Here is a 27,544-nt window from a genome sequence, read left to right as displayed (position 1 = left end):
ATGCCTTTTGGCAAAATCAAAACAGGATTTGATATGGGTTATTTTCAGCAATGGCTTTCTTCTCGCCACTCTTCCATAAAGCCAAAGCTTTGTGGAGCGTCCGGGTTATAGTTGTCCCATGGAAGGTTTCTCCCATCTCAGTTGTGGATCTCTCCAGCTCCTTCAGAGTTACCATTGGCCTCTTGGTTGCTTCTCTGACTAATGCCCTCCTTACCTGGTCACTGAGTTTTGGTGGACGGCCTTCTCTAGGCAGAGTCGCGGTTGTGCCATATTCTTTCCATTTTTTAATAATGGATTTAACGGTGCTCCGGGGGATGTTCAAAGTTTGGGATATTTTTTTATAACCCAACCCTGATTGGTGCTTCTCCAGAACTTTATCCCGGACTTGTTTTGATAGCTCCTTGGTCTTCATGATGCTGTTTGTTTAGATATGCTCTCTAACAAACTCTGGGGCCTTCCAGAAACAGGTGTATTTGATCTGAGATCATGTTACACTTTAATTGCACACAGGTGGACTCCATTCAACTAAGTATGTGACTTCTGAAGGCAATTGGTTGCACCAGAGCTTATTTAGGGGTGTCACAGCAAAGGGGGTGAATACTTATGCAATCAAGACTTTTCAGTTTTTTATTTGTAAATAATTTTGAAAAATATGTATATTTTTTACCCCACTTCGACATTATCGACTATTTTGTGTAGATCAGTGACAAAAAATCCTAATTTAAATCCATTTTAATTCCAGGTTGTAACACTACAAAATGTGGAAAAGTCCAAAGGGGGTGAATACTTATGCAAGGCACTGTAAAATAACCGTAATTTGCGTAAAGGGAAAAATCTGAAATGTGTGTAATTACAGAAAGTGTAACTCTTGTGTAATTGCTCAGGCTACTGGAACATCATAGTCCATGGCCGCAAGCACTCCTACCGGCTGTACACCAAGCTGCTGAATGAGGCAATGAGGTGGGCGACGGCCATACAGGGCGTCATTGACAGCAAGGTGCCCATAGAGACCCCAACGCAGCAGCTCATCCGGGATATCAAGGTAAGAGCAGCCAGCTAGGGTCGGATGAAGCATTGTAGGGTTTTGATGTATTGTGGCGGCACAATGCTGTTTTAGTTTCCATCATAGTGTCTTACAATGCTGCACTGTTCTATTCGGGCATTTACAATCACAAAAGTGCAGCAATGTACAAAGAAAACAGTTTATATGTGAAGGTCAGAGTGCCACAGGAAGAGATGCTCAAGTGGGATGAGATTGTGATGCTCCTATTTGAAATACATGAGATAAGGCTGTATAACCAACAGTACTTTTACCTGTCATGCACTAATATATGCCATTTTGAAAGAAACGTGTATTTTTATTGTTTAAACCTCTGGTACTACACAAGTTTAAAGAACCCTGTTTGCACACCTTACTTTCTGGTATTCTTACACTTCCTAGGTCATTTCCCCTGGAGGGTGACATTACCCCACTTTTTCAACACCACCTTTTTTGTCACTAACCAACTAGCTGCTTCATCTATTTACAGACATGCTTTACAGGAAACAAAATAACCTATTTTTCTTTCAAAACCGCACATTTGAGACCAACAGTATATGGCAGTGGACAAGTTAAAGGTTTTGTTAGCTCTAACCGATATAGGGAGATATGGGTGTCCAGAAGGAGTAAGTAAAGACTGGTTGTATTTATGTGGCATTGAAAATGTTTAATGAAGTGGTTAAGATTTTTTTTTCTGTGTTAAACCTATTTTTATTTCAGTCCTTTACGCGTACCCCTCTGCCACCTGTCTTTGTGACAAGGGATGCTCTTTAAACCAAAAAGGTATTCTGTAGCCTCAACTAAATAAGGCTACCAAGACTGCATTCTGTGGTGGCCATGAACCTTGCATTTCTCAGTAATTTTGAACAGATTTATATATATATATGCATATGTATGTGTGCGTCTATATATATATATATATATATATATATATATAATATATATATATATATATATATATATATATATATATATATATATATATATATATAAAATGTAAAAATGATAGCAGTTAAACACTATTTCTTAGGTAAAGTGTAATGTGATGCAATATTCATGGCAACCATTCTAGGGACTGTGTGTGTTTTGCAAAAGAAAATACATTCTTTAAATATCTGCCTATTTTAGCTCTCTCAGTGAAAGGTACCATTAAAGGTTATTTTTAATAGACCTCGATTTAGCACTAATGTTAGACTATATAATAAATTAATTGTACCACATTTTGCACGGTACTTCCACCTGAGTGAGGTTTTGTGTTTGTGTGCTTTTAGTTTTTTGTAGTGGATCTATTAAGAAGCTATTTCACAGGGCTGTTTTGTGTGTGTTTGTGCGCTCATGCTGGCAATATGGGGGCCTGTATCAAGATAATAATGTCATACAGGAGCTGTAATATTTGGCATAGATATTAAAATAGCCATAATAACAGTTGAAAATGAAATGTTTTTGTTCGGGTACGTTGGAAACAGCAGCTGATCCGGGTTGGTTCTGTTTTGACAGGAGAACAGTTTGAACTCGGAGGCTGTGGAGCAGACGTTCAGGAGGAACCCCATCCTGAGATACACCCAGCACCCACTGCACTCCCCGCTTCTGCCCCTTCCTTATGGAGACATCAACATGAACCGTAAGAGTTTTGATTTAATGATGCTGTATTGGCAGCACTGAAGGCAAAAGGCCTAGTGTAAGCTGTGGCAATACGAGCTTCCCCACATTCCCTGTACAGGGAGGTGAAACTAGAAACCTTTGCAGAAACGTCTGCTTGAAATAGTTTCTCATACTTGACAGTTGAGTGCGTGTTTTAATGTTGTGAATGGGTTAAGGGACCAGTTCAATCTCTGTGCCTCTCAATTAAAACCTGCTTGAACTATAGTGCCCTGTAGTCTAATAAAATGATCTGAACAGTGGCAGGTTTAAATTAAATGCTGGATGTATTTTGATATTTTGCCATGTAGATTTAATTAAATGGGCCTCTTTGTTTCAGAGTTTATGACTGACTGACTTATTTTTGCTCATTTAATGTTTGCAAAGCATATCGTTAATTACCTCCTATTTTGTTTTTTAGAGGAAAAAAATCAGAAACCATTTAAGAGAATTGTATGACTTACACTTGAAATTAATTTTAATTCTAGCTCTACTTATAGCAGCATGTTTAAAAAGTATTAAATAACAATGTGATAGCTGTGTGCAGACCAACAGTTCTTTGGCCATCAAATATGCACCGTAAGGAAAGCTTTGCCATAATTAAAAATCAAATTCTGAGGTTAATTGTTTAATTAAAGAATAATCTTATTGATTTTATTATAATCACTTGAAAGCGTATTGGTAAAACAACTAATCTCTCTGTCCTTTGTCCCATTTCCTATCCGTTTGATGCCAGTTCAAAGAGAGAAGGGCTATGCCAGTATGCAGGACGAGGCGGTGAAGATGTTCAACTCCCTGCAGGAGATGGAGACTGTGTCGGACCCGGTGCCCATAATCCAGGGCATCCTACAGACCTGCCAGGACCTGCGGACGCTCAGAGATGAGGTCTACTGCCAGCTGATCAAGCAGACCAACCACGTGCCCCAGCCCAACAGCCCTGCCAACTGCGCCCACTGGCACCTCCTGACCTGCATGAGCTGCACCTTCTTGCCCAGCCGAGCCATCCTCCGTTATCTCAAGTTCCACCTCAAGAGGTCAGCACTGCTTCTCGATGCCTCGCAGGCCAGCTTCTCAATACGCTTTACTCCAGATTCTTCTGAAATGGAGAACGGCGATTTTTATAAATCTAAAATGAAAATCGAAAGACAAATTTTAAACCCTTAAACCAAATGTTGTTTTCTTTCTTGTTTGGCAAGTTTGTTTTCCTTTTTGAAAAAATTGGGAAGTACGACCGACTGGAGTTTCAGTAGCTGAGTTGGTGCATTTGTGTTTCCCCTCACCAGGATTAGAGATCAGTTCCTGGGGACGGAGATTGAGAAGTATGCCCACTTTATTGGCGAGTCTCTGAAGAAGACCAAGTCGCGGGAGTTTGTCCCGTCGCAGGAGGAGATTGCAGCTCTGCTCACCCGGCAGGAGATGACCACCACTGTCTACTGTCATGGAGGAGGCTCCTGCAAGATCTCCATCAACTCCCACACCACTGCTGGAGAGGTAAGCACAGCCCTGAGCTCTTACACACATATACTTACACTTGCATAGCAATGGAAACTGAACATGACGATTCTAAAGAGAGGCATGTGTACAGGTTTTAGGATACTTGGTGGTCCAGTGGTTAAAGAAAATGGCTTGATACCAGGAGGTTAATCGACATCCATAACTTCATATTTTGATTTCTGGCATGAACACAGTGCAAATATATATTTAGCAATATGATGTGTTAACTGGGTTTGCCTCTGTTACCAAGTCACCCTCATAAAACTGGGAGCAAGGAATATGACATCCCAGACTGTTGAAACCAAGCCCGTTGTCACTTTGCTGCTTGCCCTGGGGATGTACGTATTGAGCCTGGTCCTGCTGGCTGTTACCCACCGCTCTCTGTCTCTCTGCTCCGTTCGCAGGTAGTAGAGAAGCTGATCCGAGGCTTGGCTATGGAAGACAGCCGCAACATGTTTGCCCTCTTCGAGCACAACCAGGCAATAGACAGAGCTGTAGAGAGCCGAGTCATCGTGTCCGACGTGCTGGCCAAATTTGAGAGGTGGGGTTTCCGTTGTATTAAATTGCTTCGGTATGTTTTTCTTTATTGCAAAATGTGTTTTTTCAGGCAACACCCTTTTTAAATGAGACAAAAATCTCCACTGTTCCTTTGCTGATCAAATATAATTTTTTTCCAACATTATATACCCGTCATTCACAAAAAATGCTAATGTTGCAGATGAAAAAACATGACAGTAGAAAGCATCAAAGTAAAAAGTCTGTAAAAATCTACTGCTGTTCATGTCCCCATTCCTAATTCCTACAGCAGCACCCCCCATTTAGGCTTGTCGAACAGATAATTTGGCAGGTTTGTTACATTTTAGAGCACCATCTTTGAATAATTAGGCACATTACACTATGTAACACAATTTTTGTTCCTGGGTAGTAAGTGTTATTTCCTAATTGCTTATGCCTCAAAAGTATAGAAAATGGCTATTATTCCCCACAAACTTTGCTTTTGTGACCAGGACAGTGATATTTTGAAATTTACCTATTTCCAATGAGAAAACGGGCGAATTTGTGTCTTTTCGTTCACATAAAGTATGAATCCAAATTAACATGTATTTATACTAAAGTAATAAAAAAATGACTACAAAAGATTTAGAAGTGAGTAGTTTTTCGAGATTTACGATTATACTGTAAATCACTTTCACGAATCAGCCCCCAAATGTAGTCTCCCATCATGTTCTCGTTATACTGTCCTTGGTAGCAGCGTTCAAAGTCCAGTATATCCTGGTGGAAGCGCTCGCCTTGCTCCTCCGAGTACGCTCCCATGTTCTCCTTGAATTTATCAAGATGAGCACCAAGGATATGGACTTTGAGGGACATCCTACAGCCCATTGTGCCGTAGTTCTTCACCAGAGTCTCAACCAGCTCCACATAGTTTTCGGCCTTGTGATTGCCCAGGAAGCCCCGAACCACTACGACAAAGCTGTTCCAAGCCGCTTTCTCCTTACTAGTGAGCTTCTTGGGGAATTCATTGCACTCCAGGATCTTCTTTATCTGTGGTCCAACGAAGACACCGGCTTTGACCTTTGCCTCAGACAGCTTAGGGAAGAAGTCTTGAAGGTACTTGAAGGCTGCCGACTCCTTATCTAGAGCTCTGACAAATTTTCATAAGACCCAATTTGATGTGCAGTGGTGGCATCAGCACCTTCCGGGGGTCCACCAGTGGCTCCCACTTGACGTTGTTCCTCCCCACAGAGAACTCGGTCCGCTGTGGCCAGTCCCGCCTGTGGTAGTGCGCCTTGGTGTCCCTGCTGTCCCAAAGGCAAAGATAGCAGGGAAACTTGGTAAAACCGCCTTGGAGACCCATCAGGAATGCCACCATTTTGAAGTCTGGTATGACCTTGATGCCATCCCAGAAAAATGCAGATATGTATCCACTTAGGCAGCTGGAACTAAACTCTCCTGGTGGGCTTAAGGAAAGGTTTGAAAGTTGCTCCAAGTTTACTCAGCACTGAATCTATCTGGAATGTTCTGGAAAATAGGTAAATTTCAAAATATCACTGTCCTGGTCACAAAAGCAAAGCTTGTGGGGAATAATAGCCATTTTATATACTTTTGAGGCATAAGCAATTAGGAAATAACACTTACTACCCAGGAACCAAAAAAAAAAAAAAAATTGTTACACGGTGTCAGATTTTAAAATACTGTATATGTCACAGAACTATCATGTCCCCTTTATTTTGGAACTCCCCATGCATTAAGATTTCTTTGTCAAATGCAATAGAGACTAGTAGCACAAAGCCTTAGTCCATTAGTAATTGGATGACCAGCTTTATTGATCAGCAGTGACACTGTTCTGATGTGTGATTCTGTTCTGTTGCAGGTTGGCGGGTACTGTGGAAGAGGAGGAGGAAGGCCAGTGGCGGCTCTACTTCAAACTCTACTGCTTCCTGGATGTGGAGAGCGTGCCCCAGGAGGGGGTGGAGTTTGCCTTCATGTTTGAGCAGGTGAGCCTCTTCAATAAACCCACAACCACAGCCCTGCCAATATTCTACAAAGGTGAACGATTCAGAATCCATAAATTGGTTTATGCATAAATGCCTGCTGTAGAAGATACAACCGAGGGTTGTGAAAGCTATGTTTACTAACCGAGAACTCTTTCTATTAAATTCCACCAACAATTGCAGTCTTCCCCATGAGCTATTTGAAATACGGTCCAGTGTTACAGGATTTTAAATGTTAAGCCCTATAGTTCTATGGAATTGACTCTCTCTCTCTCCTCTCTCTCTCTCTCTCTCTCTCTCTCTCTCTCTCTCTCTCTCTCTCTCTCTCTCTCTCTCTCTCTCTCTCTCTCTCTCACATCTTTTCCTCACAGGCCCATGAAACCCTGATCAGCGGGCACTTACCTGCCCCAGAGGAGACTCTCCAGCACCTGGCTGCCCTACGTCTGCAGTACCTGCACGGGGACATAGGCCGGGCAGGCTGGGGTCTGGAAAGCGTCTACCCAGTGGGGCGTCTGCGCAGCCGCATCCTGCAGTCCACCAAGAGCGGCAGCGGCAGCAGCGTTGGCAGTAGCAGCATGGGCCACACTCTGGAGCGGCGGCGGACCAGCTTCCTGGAGGGAACCCTGCGGCGCAGCTTCAAGACGGGCACCATGAAGAAGCAGCGTATGGAGGAAGAGCAGATGCTGGAGATGTGGGTGAAGGAGGAGCTGTCAGCCGCCCGCACCAGCGTGCTGGAGAAGTGGACACGGCTGCAGGGCCTGCCCCAGCACCAGGCTATGGTCAAGTACATGTCCATTATCAAGGAGTGGCCGGGGTACGGCTCCACGCTCTTTGACGTTGAGGTAAGGACCACTTTTGTCAAGTTCACAGAGGTCAAGTCTACCTAACTGTCTACAGCAGTACCTAATTGATACAGGCCAATGGGTGCCTGCCTCCTGTTATTTGCAGGTAAACAGCACACTTATGCTTCTGCTCCAGGTAAACTACTGTTATGTCTAATCTCATTTCATGAGGTCAAGATTTAATTACTTTTGTAAGTGTGGAAAACTGTCTATTTACATGTTTGGGAAATGATTCTAGTATCTCCCTGTGGCCCACAACAGGCTCACAAATGATGGTTTATTATTCATTTACTGAAAATGAGATTGTACAGAATGCAGCCCTACTTTACACTATACTATAATATCTCAAATAATGTTGTAGTGTAATGAGGCTAATTGTCTGTGATGTTTCCTTGCAGTGTAAGGAGGGCGGGTTCCCCCATGACCTCTGGCTGGGAGTGAGTGCGGACAACGTCTCTGTGTACAAGCGGGGAGAACCCAAGCCCCTGGAAACCTTCCCCTACGAGCATATTGTCTTCTTCGGAGCGCCTCTGGCCAGCACCTACAAAATCACTGTCGATGAACGGGAGATGTTCTTCGAAACACCACAGGTAAGTGCTTACCGATAAGCAAGAGCAATCAAGAATAGACCACTTGTTTTTAAGCATCCCTGTGAAGGGAGCATGCTAAATGTGTGACCTTGACTATATGGCTGTGTGGCGGAGTGTCCCGCCCCTATTTATTATTATTTTTATTATTGTTTGCGGCGCGGATAACAGCGCCGCGTATTTCTTATTATTTATAATTTAAAACCTGTGAGGATGCGTGACTGATCAGCTAGTTAAATAATCAGTAGCTGATCAGTCACGCATCCTCACGGGTTTTAAATTATAAATAATAAGAAATACGCGGCGCTGTTATCTGCGCCGCAAACAAGAATACAAATAATAATAAATAGGGGCGGGACACTCCGCCACAGGCTGCCACACTGAAGTCATGTGAGGTCTGCTGTATAGAGACGTTACACTATACAGAACTTTCACATCTGATCTGATGTGATCTGATCTGATCTCCAGGCTATAGGGCGCATCCTGCACTCCACGCGGAGCGCCTTTACTGGATGCGCCACTTGGGAGCCCCGGCTGCTTTTGTTTTAGTTTACAAAAACTTCCATTTCTAGTTTAGGCATGTTTTTTTGTCTCATTTCTCAAAGACTGTGGGCTATATCTATAAAGGGTTTTCCTAGTGTTAAGTTAGCAGCACTCTTGTAAAAGGAAAAGGAAACCTGATAGTTACAGAACTAATGAATAGGAGCTCCTGCATTAACCTGCATAGGTTTTTTTTTTTTTTTTTAAGCTTGTAAATTGACAAATGCTTTGTGAACATGTCCTTGTGTAGTCTATTCAATTGATCTGAACACAGGCTAATCCCAGTAATGTGGTAAAACATCAAGAAAGTCAAGGAAAGTCAAGTTATTATTGTTCTTTCAGGTTGGGGAGATCACCAAGATCATGAAAGCCTACATCAACATGATCGTAAAGAAGCGCTGCAGCGTGAAATCTGACTCTGGACGGGGCAGCACCTGGATCAGGTGATCTGTGCACTCCAATCACAGCAGGGCTCCATCCGCACAACAGAAAGTGATGCGCTTGGTAACAGGAAGTCCATGACCACGCCAATAGGAAAGAAAGACGCCAATTGAACGCTTGGAATTGCTGATTCACAGATTTAAAAACAAAGTCTTGAGGGACAGGAAGACTTAAAAATGACTGCATTAATCAAATATGCAGCAGACTAACAAACTTCTTATTGCTGTAAATATTTTTTTTACACTTAACACAAACACTTTATTGTCACTGAATGGAGAGAGGACCCTGCTGTGTAGTTTACAAGCACAGCGACTTCTGTTTCAATGTTTACCGCCACACCTCAGAGTCATAAAAACAAATGTTGCTTTCCTTCTTTATTTCTTTCTTTTTTGTGGTCTACTAGCATATGTCTTTATTGTGTATTGATGTTTAATAAACCAGGGATGGAAATACCACTGGAAGTGCCCCACACATCAGTATCCAGTGATGTCTTCCAGACCCAATTTACTATCACGTTTACAAAAGCAATGACTCACTTTATAAAAACAAATAATTAAATATTTAGCATGGTATTGTTCATGACTGAGTCACAGCCCACAGAGATAACACTCCCACTTACTCCCACTAGAGGTCGCCTACCCTTTCTTTTCCTTTAATTTGGTTTAATAACTCGTAACCAACCAAATGCACAATCAATACTGGACCATCTCACTTTTCCTTTATATAACTCTTTTTTTTTTTTCCTTATCAAATAAATCTAAAAATAAATGGCTAGGTTGATTTTTAAAACTGTACAAAACCAAACAGAGGCCCTACCAAAACCAGCACTTGCTTCTAAAGCTTTTAGTTTGCTGTTCTGTGTGCAACTGATACCCTTGGTTTCCCTGTTCAGTGTGGGGCCTAACGCTTCAGATAGGATTTGAAACAAGGCAGAAAGATTTCCATCCCTAGGTTTGTATGCCTTAATGAGACTTGCTCCAATTCCCAAAAAATGCCTTCCTCCTTGAGATGTAGGACTTACTGCTGATAGATGTGGGGGAAATCTTCCAGGACCCTCTGTCCTTCACCATCTAAATTAGGAACAGTTTGTTTTTTTGTTTGTTTGTTTGTTTGGGCAGTAGCAATAACTTCCCACTTGAATAAACTCCCTCACTGACTTGGACAATGGCAGCCAATATTATTTTACCTTCACCAGTCGCTGTTAATAACTGGTGACTAGTTTCCCCTACTCTGTTTCTAACTGGGGGGGAAAAAATAGCAATAGCTGCCATATTTTACCAAAATGTTTTACTGCACTGCTTTTAAAAGGGAGGGGAGGGGGGGGGGGGGGGAATACGAAGGCTCCTTCCGAGGTCGAGGAAAGAAAATGTGTTATCAGGATATAAAGACAGGTACTTCTGGTTCGGGAAGAATGATATTGGATACTTTGAAGGGGGGAGAGAGGATATTTATGAATCTGTTGTTTATGCTACTGCTGTTGAAAAACAAAAGGATGATGGGGTGACCTGAGAACTGCATATGTTAATGAAGGCTTGCCGCCCTTCTCTTTGAGGGCTAACAGGCGACTCCTTTTTAAAGCTCACACATATGTTGTCATGATGACATACTGTACTCCGCCCAAGCCCTTCCACCTTATCTTTTACTATTGTTATGCGGTGGCCTCTGGGATCGCTGCTGGCAGCCACATCAGAGCAAGAATGTACTCTTTATTATAAAATTGTGCTTGTTTTTAAAACAAATAACGTTTTTTTTGTTTGTTTTTATTTGTAACTGGCTTTACAAGTGCTTTTAATAAATTATTGGATTATGTCTTGTTGTCTTTTTAAAGTGTCTTGCTTCCTTGATGTTTTCTCTCTAAAACTAGAATGGATTCTAAGTAAAATTGTTTCTGGTTAAATGTTTTTGCAGAAAAAGCATCAGAACACTGGAAAATGGGAACTCCATCTTTGACTCTTTTTCAAGCAACAGTTGTCGAGTATAATAGAGAGTCCATTTTGTTTGCTTTTCATGAATCCAGAATGGCTACTGCCTGACCATGATTGGATTCTTGTGATGCCATTGTATTTTATATTTTTCAGTTTACTGTTAATATATTAGAAACTTGCCATTTGATTGCTTTACCGGATGTTATTCCTGCTTTTCACTTCAAAGGCAATTACGTCATGTTTGACACAATCTAGACCAGTGCAGACTCACTGTGTCCTTTTTATTGGAATCATGTGACAATCTAACAAAGTATCAACCCTTGAAATCCATTAAGTGTTGCATTAAAAAAAAAAAGCTCTGATGGACTTTCTGTTCTTATGATAACGGAATGAAACACTGAATCGTGGTGTAACATTGGCAAAAACCTAGAAAGTATAAAGCAGTTACTGTAATAAACAGAATCAACTCTTCAAATCACCCACTATTAATCCTTCGGATGAGATGTAAAATCAAGGTTCCATTGTAACTGGCTCTGCAGCAGCAGTTATAATGCATAGTTCACTCCAAAGCGTCCGCTAAATGACTAAATAGTAATAAAAACTATTTTCACATGATTACATGGCTTTCCCATTATTCAAACAAATCATGAATCAAAACTATAGCTTTCACTCTTCCTCATAATAAATAAAAATGACCAAGATTTCCGAAGAAGTGTGGTTCTTTTTTGACCAAATATTTCAGACTAGTATAGCATGTATCACATATTCTCAATGTAAAATTCACTGAATGAATTAACCTGATTTTTAGTACAATGGGATTTAGCAATGAGAGTCCAAATTTTTATAACATTGTTTGTTCATTTAAAAAAAAACAGTTTGTGCCAAAGGTTTCAATTGATGGACTTTCCACATCAAAGGTGAACGGTGTGGGTTTAAAAATAAATCTGACATATTGAAGGTGGTTGACTCACAACCCCATGTTGAAAATGTTACTGTTATACAAAAGCACCAAACAGTATATCAACTGAACAGAGGTTCAAAAAAGATATATTTTGTGTATTTTGTCAGCTGTGTGGCAACCACACCATCTTGTTGTATACTGCTGCTACATTACCTGAAAAGTTGTATTGCTCTAGTATGGAGTCTGTGAACTGCCAAAGGGACCTAAATGTTCTGTGTAATGTTTACTAGGTGATCTGTGCTAATTAACACTCTTGGGGAGAATGGATCCTGGACTGTTTGATAAGTACGATGCTCAAAAGAATATGTGCAGAAGGATAAAAACAAAACAAGACGGCCTCTAAGATAAATACACAGCAAACAAAACGTTCATGACCCATCATGTGACAGCTGAGGCAAGTGCAAAGGCAAAGTGTTTCAGAAATTAATTTTAATTGTATAAAACTACCAATACATTTATAGTAACAACAATGTTGTTGCGTCTCACTGCAATTATTTGTTTGTTTTTTCCTAGAATTATACTATTACCTATTTAATTAGCTTAATTTCTCATCAAAAAAGTGCGTCTTTACTCTCAAATACGGCAAATCTAGCCAGCTGATATAGCCAACAAACAGCATTCCGATTTCCTTCTGAGTAAATCAAAACAACCAGGCAACAAAAATGTCCGCCCATGATGTAATGTGTAAAATTGACAAATCCAACGCGCCCTCGTTGTAGTCACGTGCTATGAACCAACCCTTTTTCGCTTTCTTTCACTGGTTGCTGAGGAGTACTTAGGACAACGGAGGAAAGTTTTAGTGATTCGTGTGGTAGCATAGTGAATTTTACAAATATTTGTTCAGACAGTCAGGTAACGGCGAATATTGCTAGGGAGACAAAAAATAAGTTGCCAATAACTAGTGGAACGAAACTTTATCTCTCCCTCCGCTAAAAAAAACGGACATTTGTTGGTGTCAATAGCGACATTACTTATTTTTAATTTTTAAAAATGGTTTTACGGGTTTTGGTACCGTTCGTGTTGGTTGTTTTTAATCTAGGTTTAATCGTGGGACAGACTGCCGCGCCTGGTTCAGGTAAGTTATTTTATTTTAGTTTTCTCTTCATATTCTTGCACTGTGTAAGAACTTGTAGTTTAACAACAAACTGAATTTCAATTTTTATTTGATCAACTTCCCGAAACCTGTTTAGTCATGCAGTGAAACAGTAGTTTAAATATATTTTCATAATCACCGGTCTTTGTTTCAAAACATGAAGTTTGTATGGTACTTTTTGACACCCAAAACATTCTGAAAACAATTCCAAACGTTTTATTGTTTAATTACAACGCTATCGCTACAGGTCACGTTGTTTTTACATCCAGTCTACAGGTTTTTGTGTATTTTCTTGAAGATATACAGGGTACATGTAATGATGTCGTTTGACATAACTAGAAAACTATCAAAGAGGGGCATTGTGGAGTGGACTGTTTTTTAGAATTCTAATATATACACACCTAAAAGAAAGGAAATGACAATGTATTTAATGGAGCATTCACAAATCCCATTCCTAGCTTTGTTAATCTCTGTATTATCATATTGAGCTTTTACAATGCATTCTTTGGGCCGAACTGACGTCAGTTTTGATGATTAAGCTTGTGGGCTGGCATACACAGGTACATTTATCAAGCTACATTTGACTTCGGCCAATCATGAAAATGGTACGTTTGTTACACTGACAAGCCATCGATATCCAACCAATGACAAGTCCAGTCAAAGAAGTTTGATCAACCGTCTTGAATTGACTAACTTCAACACTGCTGGCCTGAATATCGGTCAGGGAAAGCTAGTTCAAAATGCAGACCAGTAAACTAATTTATATTATGTATATTTAGTTTAATTTAATTCAGTGTAAGACATTAACTCTGTTTAGTTAACATATCCTAGAATGGCCAGATATGTAAAGTTACTAGGTCTTTTTTGTTGCTGAGTGATCATGTGATCTTATTAGCTTCATTCTTTGGTGCCGTCACATGATTGTGTGGGAAGTTTATTCAAGAAATACAGTAATTCTAAAAACCGCATTTCTCCAGCTACAAAACTATTCGAAAACAGAAGTACTGGAGTATAGAGATTTGATAAAGATCCACTATGTTACAGTTTTGTCAGGTTTGTTTTTGTTATTTATTTTTTACTGCCAGTGCAACCCTTGATACAAAATAGACTTTATACCTCTCCACTAAAATATAAAAGCAACCTAGCTGAAAACAAAGTAATAAAGTCTTCAAGAGAGTAGTAAACAACCAGAGATTCAGTGGGGAGGCAAGCTATTCCTACAGTTTTCAGACACTTCTCTGAAGGGACATTGTAACCTTATTCTTTAAGTGCTTGTTAATCCCCAAATATCCACACATGCTGACAGACTGTAGTTTTGAATTGTTGAATAATTACTATAGAAATCAGCCCACTGACCTGGCTAATACATTTCTTGTCTTCAAACACAACAACGTGTATCATAATTTGAATTACACTTAAATGTGTTGAAAGAGAAATACATTATTACGTTGTATCATAAAGATTTTTTTTTGGTGTAAAAACCTCAGAGTTCAGAGATAAGGGATGGTAAAATGTGCCCTAGAGAAAATGTCTGTCCTTAAAAACTAAAAATAAATGGTACCCGTTATTTTTGCTTGTGTTCCGCCCAATATGAAATGCCCAGTTTGAAAGCCTTTGTTCTTGCTGTCATGCCAATTGCCTCATTTGAACCCCAAGTCAAGACCCAGGCTGTTGGGGGCTAATAGGGGTCACTGAAGCGGTTGTTGTTTTTTCAATAAATGTGTAGATCTTTTCAAAGGAGGCCTCCTTTATAATTCATTTTAATTTAAATTATGAAGTAGTTTGAAGTGGAACCTCTGTTTTTTTAATATTAGGAAGAGCTCTCTTGTGGGCTTTGAAAGGTGAAAAAAATGGTTTAGTTATGAAGTTGGTGGATGTACTGTTTTCTGTGTCGGTTTTACACTAGTATAATTCCTTGACCTCAAACTCCCCAAAGGTAGTTTAAAGTACAAGCCCAAACTGTGTTAGTCATCCATACAGAATGTGGCATTTTGAACTATTAGTGATAACTTTTTAGTTTAAAACAAGGAAAAAAAAATGTAAGAGATGGCTAAAAAAGAGATGGGGTGGGGTGGGGTTGGGGGTTAGTTATGTTTTAAAATTTTTTTCTGTAAATGAGTTTTAAGCTTTTTGGCACATTGGCACGTTTTCCTTAGTTCATGAAACGGAAGCCATGTGTACAATACTATATTGTACAATAAAATAAATGTAACCTGTGGTGCTTTATAACCACAGGCCAAACTGCGATCTCTACTGAGCCGCTGGGCCATGGTTAATGTTGAACCTGCAAGTGTGTAGAGAAATGAGTATCAAGCATTCCCCCCGTTACTGAAACTTAATAGCACGATCCATCGTAGTGTAGAATTACAACCTGGACTTTCTTTGCTACACTGCGTATAACTGATGTATTGTTGTACACATTTTTACAGAGACTAAATCCTAAAATTGTTTTATCCTTATGTGGAAGTTGCATTTTTTTCTATTTTTTTTTTTTTTTTTTTTTTTATATAAACTTAGTCGTTGCCAATTATTTTTTCATACTGCGGACTCACCATGCAGCCACTCAAACGCTACAGCGTTGGAGGACAACGCAGCTCTCGGGCAGCTTACAGGCAAGCCCGCAGGCGCCCGACCAGACTACAAGGGTTGCTGGTGCGCGGTGAGCCGAGGACAACCTGGCCGACCTAAACCCACCCCCCCCGGACGACGCTTGGCCAATTGTGTGCCGCCCCCTGGGAGCCTCCCGTTCACGGTCGGCTGTGGAATAACCTGGACTCGAACCAGCGACGTCCAGGCTATAGAGCGCATCCTGCACTCCATGCGGAGCGCCTTTACCGGATGCACCACTCGGGCACCCTGGAAGTTACATTTTTATTTATTTATTTTTTTAAACATCACTTCCCCATATGGGTTAACACCACATTTTAAGACCGATCAGTATACTACATGTAAATGTGTGTTTTTTGGTTTTACAATAAATTCGAAGACCTTGAAACGAACGTTACAAGTGGGTGTTTAGTATTGGAATTATGTTAGTACAGTACCATTTGGCATTTAAGACTGGAGATAAAACCAACTCCAGTTTTATATAGGCTACTAACCTTGTTCTCCTGCAGTGTTTTACAAAGTCAATAGAGAACCAAACTGTGTAGAGCACCACTCCTAGCAATGATTTATAATTCCACAAGGGCTTTGGGGGGAGTGTCCTTGTCCTAAAAAAGTTGGAAGCACATGTATTTCATTTAACCACAAATGTGGCATTAATATCAGTATATTTCCTATAGTATAATGTATTTGATTTTGAAAGGAGCATTACAGTAGGTCTGGAGAGTGCAATGAAACAGCAGCATTTTACATTTTGAATGCATCTCGTGATCCTCACTTCCTGTGTAAACATCAGTGACGTGGTGCTTGTCATAGTTAATGTGTTTTCAAGTACATCAGTTGGCCTGTAAGCAAATTATGGGAAAAAGTTTCCATATTTAAGGCGTTGCGATTCCTACGAAGAAGTGAATACAGAATATTTGTTTGATTCATTCATGGTTTATTTATTTATTTTACTGAAGGCTATATGTTGGGAACCACTTTAAGAAACTGCTGTGGCATTTATGGGACAGTAGTCCTAATGCAGTGTAGCTCATGGTACTGACATCTGTATGTTATTTTCATCCTTGGCGGGGGGGTTATGTATGGTCCTAACATACCTTGTTTATTGTGTCTTGTGTCTTTCACAGCTTGTTCAGTTCACAGTAACACTAGTTGTGAAGTCTGCCTGAAGAATGTTTCGGTGAGTACGTGGCACGTGTCTGTATTTATTGCATTCATGAGATCCATCAACTTGATTTTGTACAGGGCGTGCCAGTAAAGGACATTCTCATGCTTCTTTTGACCTAGTAATTTTCAATGTATTAAAAAAATTACAGTACATACAAAAACAGGAGAGAGCATTGGGGGTTTATAGCAAGTGAAATGTGTGAATTTGGCTTAACATACATTATTCAGGACATTCCGTTGCCCAATCCTCATTCTTTATGCTCTTGCTTTACTAACGACTGCCTTCCCCTCTGTGTAAGTGCATTCTTTCAGTATAGAGAACGGGATTGATTTAATTGATCCTAACGCTGGAAGATCTACGTACCACCACTGCTGTTTAAATCATTAAAAAAGGGATCTTTGTGAAAACCAACTTCTATAACAATGTGTGTTAGTCTCTTAAAAGTTAGTAAATGGTCAGCTTTTGACTTCTTTCATGTTTAAACAATGTCAGTATTTATATCGGCCACTTTTTTTTTTTTTTCATAAATTTAGTCGTTGCCAATTATTTTTTATTATTTTCTCCCCACTTTGAAATGCCCAATTATTTTTAGGCTCAGCTCACCGCTACCACCCCTGCGCTGACTCGGGAGGGGCGAAGACGAACACACGCTGTCCTCCGAAGCATGTGCCGTCAGCCGCCCCGCTTCTTTACACTCTGCAGACTCACTGTGCAGCCGCCTCAGAGCTACAGCGTCGGAGGACAACGCAGCTCTGGGCAGCTTACAGGCAAGCCTGCAGGCGCCCGGCCAGACTATAGGGGTCGCTGGTGCACGGTGAGCCGAGGACACCCTGGCCGACCTAACCCTCCCTCCCCCCGGGCGACGCTCGGCCTGTTGAGCGCCGCCCCCTGGGAGCTCCTGTCCATGGTCGGCTGTGGAATAGCCTGGATTCGAATTTGCGACATCCAGGCTATAGAGCGCATCCTGCACTCTAGCGAGTGCTTTTACTGGATGCGCCACTCGGGAGCCCCTAGATCGGCCACTTTTGAGCTAATTTTAATATACCTCAAGGTATCCTAACATATTCTCAGATCAGGTTAGGTAAGTACTCGGGACATGACTCTTCTACATTGTAAATGTTTACAATCCATATATATTGCACATACTTTCCCCTTTTGAGCACAAGTTTTAATTCAGAAACAGGTGCTGGTTAACTGCTGGTTTATTGTGGAAACAATAAGAAACAAATAGTTTTGAATACAGCAACAAGTAGCGTCGTCAGTGGCTTCAGAGTAGATGTTAAGTTTTTGAGCACAGTCACAGCAACATACAGTATATATCGCTCAGCTTTACAACCACATTTCAAGCCTACGTGCAGAAAATCATGTTCCACCCAAAACCATACCCCTCCCCCCTCTCCTGTCTCCGCTCTTTCAAAGAGAAACACATTTAAGCTACTTCCCTCTGCTCCCCATGTCTCCTCTCCTTTCTCCTTACTAGCTACTTTACAAGCTGAGTGTCACACAATTCAACCAGCCACCTGCCCTCTTTTACACACACAATCCAATTTTATGACTTGTGATGCATTCCAGGGCATGTGCTGAATTCATGCTGATTGGAGCTAGCTATATGCAAGCCTTATCTGAGAGTTTAAAACAATCTTTTAATTCAAAGCTTACAACAAGGTATTTAGTACTATATTTATTATTGAGTTATGACCCTTCCCCCTTTAACTTGCAGAGTAAATGGCCAGGGGGTGTTTAGAGTGAAACCAAAAGTCAATTGGGGTGAACCACTGACTCTGAGAGGGGGGTGAATAAATGGGCTTTTATTTTAATTTTCACCTTTTACTATAAAAGTGCCACACTGTTTATATGTTTACCAGGAGTTGGCAAAATTGTTTTTTTTTTTGTTTTTGTTTTTTTTATGTTTAAATCTACATTGTTGTTAATTGCAAAGTAAGGAGAGAGTGGGGTACTCCAAATATTCTTTTTTTAATATCCATGTATGAGATTTAATGATTTCTGTGAATCTCATGGATCCGTTTAATACTTTGAGTATTGCTGTAACTGACCAATGCATGACCTCACCATTGTAAATGGCTGTTTAGTGAAATTGACAGCTAATAGTACATTTAATGGGCTTTTACGTATCTAATTCTTAAACTGTTTGTTTTTCTTTGTGTTGTTGTAGTGTTTGTGGTGTAACTCCAACAAGAAGTGTATCGATTACCCAGTGAAGACGATCCTTCCCCCCAGGTCTCTGTGTGAGCTGCCCTCTGCCAGATGGGGAGTCTGCTGGGGTAAGGCATTGTCTCACTCATTATCTCATGGGAAACTGTGGAACATTTTGATTTCCAGTTAAACTGACTTAACGTGTCCTACAACTTTTCCAAAAGCTTGTTTCTGGCACTTTTTGTTTCAGATGAAACACAAAAGGGACATTCTGTCATTAAACTGTTTGGTATTGGAATGGTGGAAAACTAACAAGAAACTTAAAGGATACATGTGCATAAACTTACAAATTAAAAATAGGACCCTATGTTTTGGGAACATTGGTTGAGATTAAATGTATAAATGTGTCCTTCCCTTTTTTTATCCCTGTGCGACTCTTTAGAGTTTAAAACTGCATTAAACATACAAAGACATTGATGAAGACATCAAAACGTATTGCCAAGTTTCTTTTTACTCGTACTCGATCTTGTGATCAAGTGTGTATTGGTAATATCTGTGTCCTTGAAGTCATATGGACTACAAACTTGGAAGATATAACAGCAACATCTGAAGGGAGATCTGTCACATTTAAATTTGAGAGTACATATTGTGGATGTAGGATGTAGATTTTTTTTTTTTGTGACCTACAGGTACTTCCTTTCCCCCCCTTTTTTTAAATATAATTCAAATGCATTCCCAACATGCAACTGTCACGTCAGGAATGTAATCACCTATTTGTATTCTTATTGTGTTGTGTGTGAGTGAGGATATGGGCTGGTGGAAATGTTTGGTTGTGAAACTGATTTGAAAAAAATCTCTCCTCTCTCTCTCTCTCTCTCTCTCTCTCTCTCTGATATATATATATATATATATATATCTATCTATCTATCTATCTATCTATAAGAAATACTGTCACCCCAATGAAAATACTGATGTCAACTCAGAAACATAACTTCCTGGCTGAAAATCTGCACACATTTGTTCTTCAGAGTACCCTTACTGACAAACTGTAATGTGCAGTTCTTAATTTAAGTAATGCATCATTGCCTATAATATGGTTGCCGTTCAAAATCACACAAAATATTTTATGAAACCTGTATTACATGCAGACTTTCTATCTTTCTTTTTTTCTTCCTCTTTTTTTTTTTTTATAACAGAAATTGATGTCTACCTAACTAACTTGTTTAACCTGCACTGTTGAGTGTGGCACTATGCTAAATAGCTGCCAAACCTTTAACAGACCTGCATCTAGCCCAGAGTTAAAATTCCCCCTTTAGCATAATATTTAACACTGCCAGATTATTTCTTATTCAAATTTTTGCTTGCATAATGAGACACGTTTTTGATGGTGTATTCTGAGTGTTATAAAGTTGACGTCCCTTTACTGTGGAATGATCATGATGTGCGATACTAAGAATGCTTGGAAGGGTTCTAGAACATATTTGTTTTCCATCACGGGCTACTCTATAAATCTAATACTGTACAGATGCTGAAGGTGCTGCATCATGACTGAAATGCCAAAAGGTAAAACAAAGAAGAGGCTTTCCTTCATAGTTAATATTTGAATTTTTTTGAGGTGTTTGTTTTTGGCTGAATGTTAACTGAATTAGTTTGCATTTTTTTTTTGCAGTGGATTTCCAGGCTCTGATCATCGCCATGTCCATGATATTAGGAGCTCTTCTGCTTGCTGTTCTCATTTGCTGCTGTTGCTGCTGCAGGAAAAAGAAGGTTAGAGGGTGAGTGTCTTAAATTTACCCCCAAAAGGATGGGGAATTTTGCCTGCAAGTGTCCATCAAATGTATATATTTACTATGGAAGTTGTTTCACCTAATGGAACTTCCATGCAGTATATTTGCAAGAATGTCTTTCTCTATTGTGTATCCTTTTTTATTTTTTTTTATTTTTTTTGTTACTTGAACTGCTTAGTACATGTAAGCTGAATTTATTTTACAGCACTGGTGGAACCCCCATGGACTGCATCAACCACCTGTTACTGGGGTAATCCTGGGATGAACATAGATTCCCCAGTGCTGTAGAAAGGTCTCATAATATCCCAGAGGGTTGCTTATCAAATTGTGAACTCTGTTCTACGTTGTAGAATTTTAAACACCTAATGCTTGTTTGTTTGACTTTACCAGTGTTAGCTCCTAGAGTGTACTTGTTTATGGAGTGGGCTCAGTAAATACGGGTAAATGTTTATGGTTTCAATGAATAGTTTGAGTTTACAGCAGTGTTGGTGTACACTAACAAATTCCCATTTATAACGATGATGATTACATGCTGGTGTGTACCAGCTGATTTAGTTGCAAAGAAAGGATGTAGTTCAAGTTTGTTTAAACTTGAACATGTTTTTGCTTTCGGTTTGTTTCAGACCAGATAAAACTGAGGAAAAAATCAACCGTCAGAATGAACAAAGGAAGATCCGCCAGGAGGAAAGGTAAGCACACAAAAGGTCCTGTACAGTTACGGATTTATAACAAAGTTTCACAGTAATAAAATTAAAGGGCATTTGATCTAAACTGCGGTGGATCTTAATACTGCTGCATTTTGAACATGCTCAAAACTGAACTTTAAAAGAAACACCAGCTGAATTAATAAAAAGAACTGGGGTATTAAGATTATCTGAGGGCAGATTCTGTTTAGCGTTCTGCATATATCTGGAGAACCTCTTTTCAATTGTGATGAAACTTAAGCACATTCTTTAGCACAAGTTATTATGAGTATCTGTCTTTCCGACCGTCTTGCTGTGTAACGCAAGGACATTTATTTAGCTATTTGGATTATCACAACATAATAAGGAGGCATCTGTTTTGTATCGGCTATGGCAGCAATATAAACATTCTGAAAGTTAGATTTTGTCTTTGAATTGCAATCAATCCATGAATTGTACCCTGAAAGACCATTTTTACTTGTGCCATTGCAGGAAAGTTGAAATGAGGGTCAGACATGATGAAATCAGAAATAAGTATGGTGAGTAGCCTACAAGTCTGGCAGTTTGTATTTACAAAACAACATTTATCACCTCTATCTAAATGTGGCTTATAATTAAGTGACTTTGTTGAAAAAAGGTATGCAAATAACCCATCTTATTTACAGTCCCATCTTCTAAAAATATGTGAATAATACATTCCTTCCCCTATTACCACTTGGTGTACAGTATCAAATTGTGGTTTGTCAACTTTGCGAAATATAGGTTCAGTCTTTAGCTAATTGGGTCATTTAACCTGAGGAACAATTTTTTGGTACAGATCCTTCTTGGAATCACTGTTTTCTCCTCTTAAGTAAGTAGTAGTCAAGAATAATCTCAAAGTTAATTCAGCAGGGGTCCCCAAGTGGCTCACCTGGTGAAAGCACGGCCACGTGGTGTGTAGGGCGAGTCATGCAGTCAGGGGAGCGCAGGCTCGCCTCCTGGCTGTGCGAAGTCGCCAGTCTTCGCTGGGGATTCTGGAGGGTGTGTCACATTTGCACTGCAGGTCCATAATTGGACATTCTAAATTGGGGAGAAAATCAGGGATAAAATAATTGAATTCAGCAATAGTAAAACATAATCTTGCCTAGTTCAAAAAAATATTATTATAATCTTGTCTTTCTAGTGTTAAGAATTAATTTTTTTTTGGGCGGGGGGCGCAATTTAGAAATTGTTCATATCCATATTTTTGATGTTTGGCTGTAAAATATTAAAACAATCTAAAAGCAAACACTTTAGTACCTTGAAATCAGAAACATTTCTAGACCTCATTGGCCCTGAAAAGGTTAAACATTATGGTTTTTAACCAAATGGATCAAACTACTACAAATAGATCCCCTAACGGTTTCATGTGCCCTCTGCTGGTGTCAAAGAAAAACTGTGTGCGCGTGTGCTTTATTTAAACTCTAAATTCTGGGGCTCCCGAGTGGCGCATCCAGTAAAGGCGCTCCTCGCAGGATGTGCCCTATAGCCTGGAGATCGCTGGTTCGAATCCAGGCTATGTCACAGCTGACCGTGACCGAGAGTTCCTAGGGGGCGGCGCACAATTGGCTGAGCGCTGCCCGGGTAGGGAGGGCTTAGGTCGGCAGGGGAATCCACGGCTCACCGCGCATCAGCGACCCCTGTGGTCGATAGGGCGCCTGTGGCTCTGCAGCGGAGCCGCCAGATCTGTGTTGTCCTCCGGCACTATAGGTCTGGTAGCATTGCTGTGGATCTGCAGTGCGAAAAATGACGGCTTGGAAGGAGCACGTTTCGGAGGACGCGTGTTTCAGCCTCCGTTTCCTGAGTCGGCGGGGGGGTTGCGAGCGGTGAGCCGGGGATACAGATAATAATTGGGCATGCTAAATTGGGGTGAAAACCGGGGTAAAAATAATTGCCGACGACTAAATTTATAAAAAAAATAAAAAATAAAATAAATAAATAAATAAATAAATAAATAAAAAATAAACTCTAAATTCTAAACTGTAAATTCTTTACAATCTCAGAGATCTTAACATATTGGATCAGTGGTTATTTATTCTATTGTAAAGTTATTCAACTCTAAAGTAGACAAACATAAGTGTACAGGAACTGTCCGAAATGTCTGTTTTAATTCAGTTTCTTAAGATTGACCTTAGTTTTCTAAGTGAAAGTCTTTTAAAGTTATGAATGTGTGTGTCGGGCAAATGAGAATTGGCCATGTATTGTGACCTTGCCCTGGATGTATAAGGTTCCCTACAGTCCTTGAAAGTCCCTTTGTTTACCTTTGTGTATGTACAGAGTTAATTATTTTCTTTCTCCTTCTTTTTTTAGGCTTGACCAAGGAGAACCCTTACTCCAAGTTTGAGAACAATTAACTCCACTTGGTCAACAGCCAGAAAACTTCGTAATCTTTCTTTCCAAACCAGTGACTTTTTTTAATAAGCTATTTCTTCCACAAACCAGAACTTTTCATCTGGGTATTGCTAGTTCAAAATTTCTACATGCACTTCAAGCAAACAAAGCAGGGATAGTCGAGGTGGCTTTGTACAATGGAAACTAATTTCCAGCATTAAATATTTCACTCTGTTCCTTTGTGACAAAGTTCACCAGTTTTATACTAGATAGCTAAGGTTGTTTTTTAATGGCTTGTCACAAGTGCCAGCCCTTAGAATGAAATATGTTTTTGCTGCCTTGTGCTAAGAAGCAAGATAGCAATATTGTAGCTTACACATGATTTAAAACATGTATTATAACCAGATAAGCATTTAAAACAGTATACAAAATAAACCATGGCTTTAAAGAAAATAAAGGCTCTTATACTGGAGCAGGACACCATGGGTGATTATGAAACACCAAAGGAGCAATGCTGTGTATATAAAAACTGTAAGCCTGCATTAGGTTTCTAGTATGCTATTAACAAGATAATGTGGACCTGTTGGATATAAAACTTCTGTTTTTAAAGGAAGAAATAGCTAAAGTCACTGTATCTGGGGTTTTTTTTTTTCATACTTGCCAAGAATATAATTTCAAAATCCTGTTTGAATCCTTTTTTTGTTTTTGAAAACATTTTTTTTCCCCATTGGGATAAGGTGAAAAAAGTGCTAATGCTAATATAAAAAATAAAAATAAAAAACAATTCTTACATCTTTAACTGTAGGTTGGTTTGAGAGTAACGCAACGCAGTATGTAAACTGCTGCATCCTGGTACCATTGCTGTTGGTCACATGGTCTGATTGCAGCTCGACCATTGGAGTGAGTTTCAGCTAAAGCATGTGAAGTGATTATGTAACCGAAAGCAGTAACAACTTCGTTTCAGTTGTGTACTCTTTGAAATGTTTGCATATTTCAAATTAAAATGTAAAATACATTCAAAGAAAAGGGGAAACCAGAGACATTACTTTTGCTAATAAGAAAAAAAAAATAAAACCTTAATTACCACTCCTTTATGGTGTTGATATGTTATAGCTTTCATTTCTTTCTAAAATTTTAAATGAAAAAAAATATTTAATATGGATTTTGACTGATGTGAAGTTGGCTTTCATTTACTGCTGTACCACAATCGTCACTGAGTTTTGTAACTCTTCATAACAACCGAGGCCGTATTGTATAAGCTGTGCAAACTATAAATGGGAAACCATGTTCATTTAAAATGTTGTTGCAGAACATTGTGTTTTTGATGATAAATGTGCTGTTATTTCCTTTTGATTTAGTTGAAGTAAAACTAATTTTGTGGATTGTTTAAGTTGTGCAGCAGTAAGCCAGAAATATATTTTAACACATTTAAAATTGTCATGTGAAACATCTTCAGAAAAGCTGTTATTTCTACAATAGTCCAATTGAATTAATTAGGAAGCTGTGAATGTACTATTCTTATTTATCTTCATGGAAAGAAGGCATTCTATTGAAATGCATATGCATTTGTTACAGGAATCGGTTTCTCTCAAGGAACAATAGCTAAACATGTATTATTGCTCAACTGTTGGAACGTTTTTAAGCCTTTTCAAGGAATAACCAAAGCTTTAACATCTTTTGTTCCTTCCTCCCATTAGCACTAGCAAGTGCAGCAATAGCCATTTTCTTGTGCTAATTTATGCAGATTTTAGAAAAACTAAAGCAGCACTATAAATTACAGACCTAATCGCTTACCTGTGCAGTAGGGCAGCACAGGAGACATTGGCTTTAACCTTGGTAATCTTCTAATTATTATTTAGCAGACGCTTTTATCCAAAGGGACTTATAGGGACTAGGGGGTTAACTGTGCATCAACAACTGCTGCTGCAGAGTCAGTCACAATAGGACCTCGGTTTTACGTCTAATCCGAAGGACAGAGCACAAGGAGGTTAAATGACTTGACAGTCAGTGGCTGAGCTGGGATTGAACCCGGAACCTCCTGGTAACAAGCCCCTTTTCATTAACCACTGGACCACCAAGCCTTCTAGTCGGTATACTTACAAAATCTGTATATCCTTAATTTAAAGTTTAAATTATCCCCATTTATAAGGGGACCACTGATTACATATTCCTTGGGACCTTGGTTATCACTCCTTTAATTAGAGCCCCATCTTTCCTTTCTCACCCCCCCATTTTTCCTTTCCTGTGCTCACAGAAGTAAGTAGAAGCAAAATTGACCTCTCCTTTTCAGGTGCATTTCTATGTATTTGAGCCAACTATTAGTTGCATTTCGTACATCATTTAGAACTAAGGAATGATAATTGCTAACCAGTTACATGGTTAATATTCCACCCAAAAGGTATTATTTGTAGTAATTTGCGTATTGCTTTACAATTTTTAAAGGCATCCTAGTTGTCTCGAAAGCAATTGGTTGCACCTTACTGGGGAGTAGGAACGTTTTTGATGGGAGCTTTTCTTTTGAACCGGTGTATGCATTGGGATACTGATATGTTTAGGATTCGGGGGAGGGGGGGCAGCAATGTTGTTGTTGTTGTTGTTGTTGTTGTAGGGTAGACTGGAACAACTTGGATTTTTTAATTTTTTTATTATGAATGCTTCAGTTAAATATTACACTCCAACCATCTTTTTTTGCCAATGACCTAAGGGGGAAATAAAGCAATTATTGGCAGGTACACTCCAAAATAAATACAGCTACATCAAAGGTACTTTGGTTTAAAGATAAATCTCTTTATATACCTCTTAGATGTTTGCATTGTGTAAAGCAAACCTTGTGTCTCTGTATTTGAATGTAATTTACAGTAGTAATGCACCTCTGCACTGAGCAATCTCTCTTTTTTTTTTTTTTTTTTTTTTAACTAATACAGCAAACCGTGCTCAGCTCAGGCTTTACAAATGGCAGCCAAGATTTAAAATATATTAAAAAGACATATCATGGGGTTACAGTTAGGTTATTCTTTCACTGCATGAAAGATCAGTTGGTTTCTTCATCAGAGTATAAGAAAAGGCATCTGATGAATATTGTGAAGTAATGTGAAACATATATTTTTCACCAAACTACTGCATGGACCATGTATTTGTTTCACTACGCCCAACTACCTCCTAACCCATTTTTAACCAGATACATTTTTTAAGAAGATCCATGAAACACCAATGTTACTTTTGTAAAACATCCTTAGTTTTCATTTTAGTGGGTAGCGCTTAACCATACAAAATGTACAGATGAAGAACAAGTATGCTTTTCCCCACACGTTTTTAAATGTTTTTGCAAATTAAGATTTGGCTAAATTCAGGCTACACTGAATACTGATACTGAGCATGCTTGAAATTTGAATCTGTAGTCAAGATAAGAAATTGTATTGTGTCCCCCCCCCCCCCCCCCTGCTGCCTGGAGAGCTTGTATAATGCAGTATGTAGAAGCAATATATGTTTGATTTCTGTATGCTTTCAAACTTGCTCAGTAAGTTAGCTGTTCATAATGTGTTAATCACACAGTAATGTTTATATAGCTATTTGTAAAGGTTAGCTTTAACATACCGTAGTTATAAATGTAATCTTAACACTTTTGACTTACTGGGGTAGACCTGACACATTTGTGTAATTTCATATTTTAATAAAATAGTCCACTGTTAAAATGAAATTGTTCTTGATGTGTTTTGTTTTTTTATATTTTGTAATGGCTCGGAA

The 27,544-nt window shown here is 39.3% G+C and overlaps 2 protein-coding genes across 2 annotated transcripts in view; both read left to right on the top strand.

Moving 5' to 3' along the window:
- Positions 1-10,882, top strand: part of myo10l3 (myosin X, like 3) — a 108,391-nt gene extending 97,509 nt beyond the window's left edge. Inside the window, exons 33-41 of the mRNA XM_059032087.1 lie at positions 885-1,042; positions 2,537-2,660; positions 3,414-3,711; positions 3,961-4,168; positions 4,576-4,712; positions 6,543-6,666; positions 7,035-7,505; positions 7,904-8,095; positions 8,975-10,882. Of these exons, the coding sequence (XP_058888070.1) occupies positions 885-1,042; positions 2,537-2,660; positions 3,414-3,711; positions 3,961-4,168; positions 4,576-4,712; positions 6,543-6,666; positions 7,035-7,505; positions 7,904-8,095; positions 8,975-9,079 (1,817 nt within the window). The 3' untranslated portion in view covers positions 9,080-10,882. The remainder of the gene's footprint in view (positions 1-884; positions 1,043-2,536; positions 2,661-3,413; positions 3,712-3,960; positions 4,169-4,575; positions 4,713-6,542; positions 6,667-7,034; positions 7,506-7,903; positions 8,096-8,974) is intronic.
- Positions 10,883-12,676: 1,794 nt separating this feature from the next.
- LOC117402037 (pituitary tumor-transforming gene 1 protein-interacting protein) lies at positions 12,677-27,497 on the top strand. The gene is made up of 7 exons (XM_034002854.3): positions 12,677-13,034; positions 16,787-16,839; positions 19,001-19,109; positions 20,651-20,756; positions 21,392-21,457; positions 21,944-21,990; positions 23,780-27,497. Exons 1-7 carry the CDS (start codon positions 12,950-12,952, stop codon positions 23,821-23,823), a joined length of 510 nt encoding a protein of 169 aa, XP_033858745.1. The 5' UTR covers positions 12,677-12,949; the 3' UTR covers positions 23,824-27,497.
- Positions 27,498-27,544: the final 47 nt, after the last annotated feature.

The sequence above is a fragment of the Acipenser ruthenus genome, chromosome 10, assembly GCF_902713425.1.
Source record: "Acipenser ruthenus chromosome 10, fAciRut3.2 maternal haplotype, whole genome shotgun sequence".
Lineage (NCBI taxonomy): Eukaryota > Metazoa > Chordata > Actinopteri > Acipenseriformes > Acipenseridae > Acipenser > Acipenser ruthenus.
Note: the sequence above shows the minus strand (reverse complement) of the source record. Positions and strands in the feature narration are given on the sequence as shown.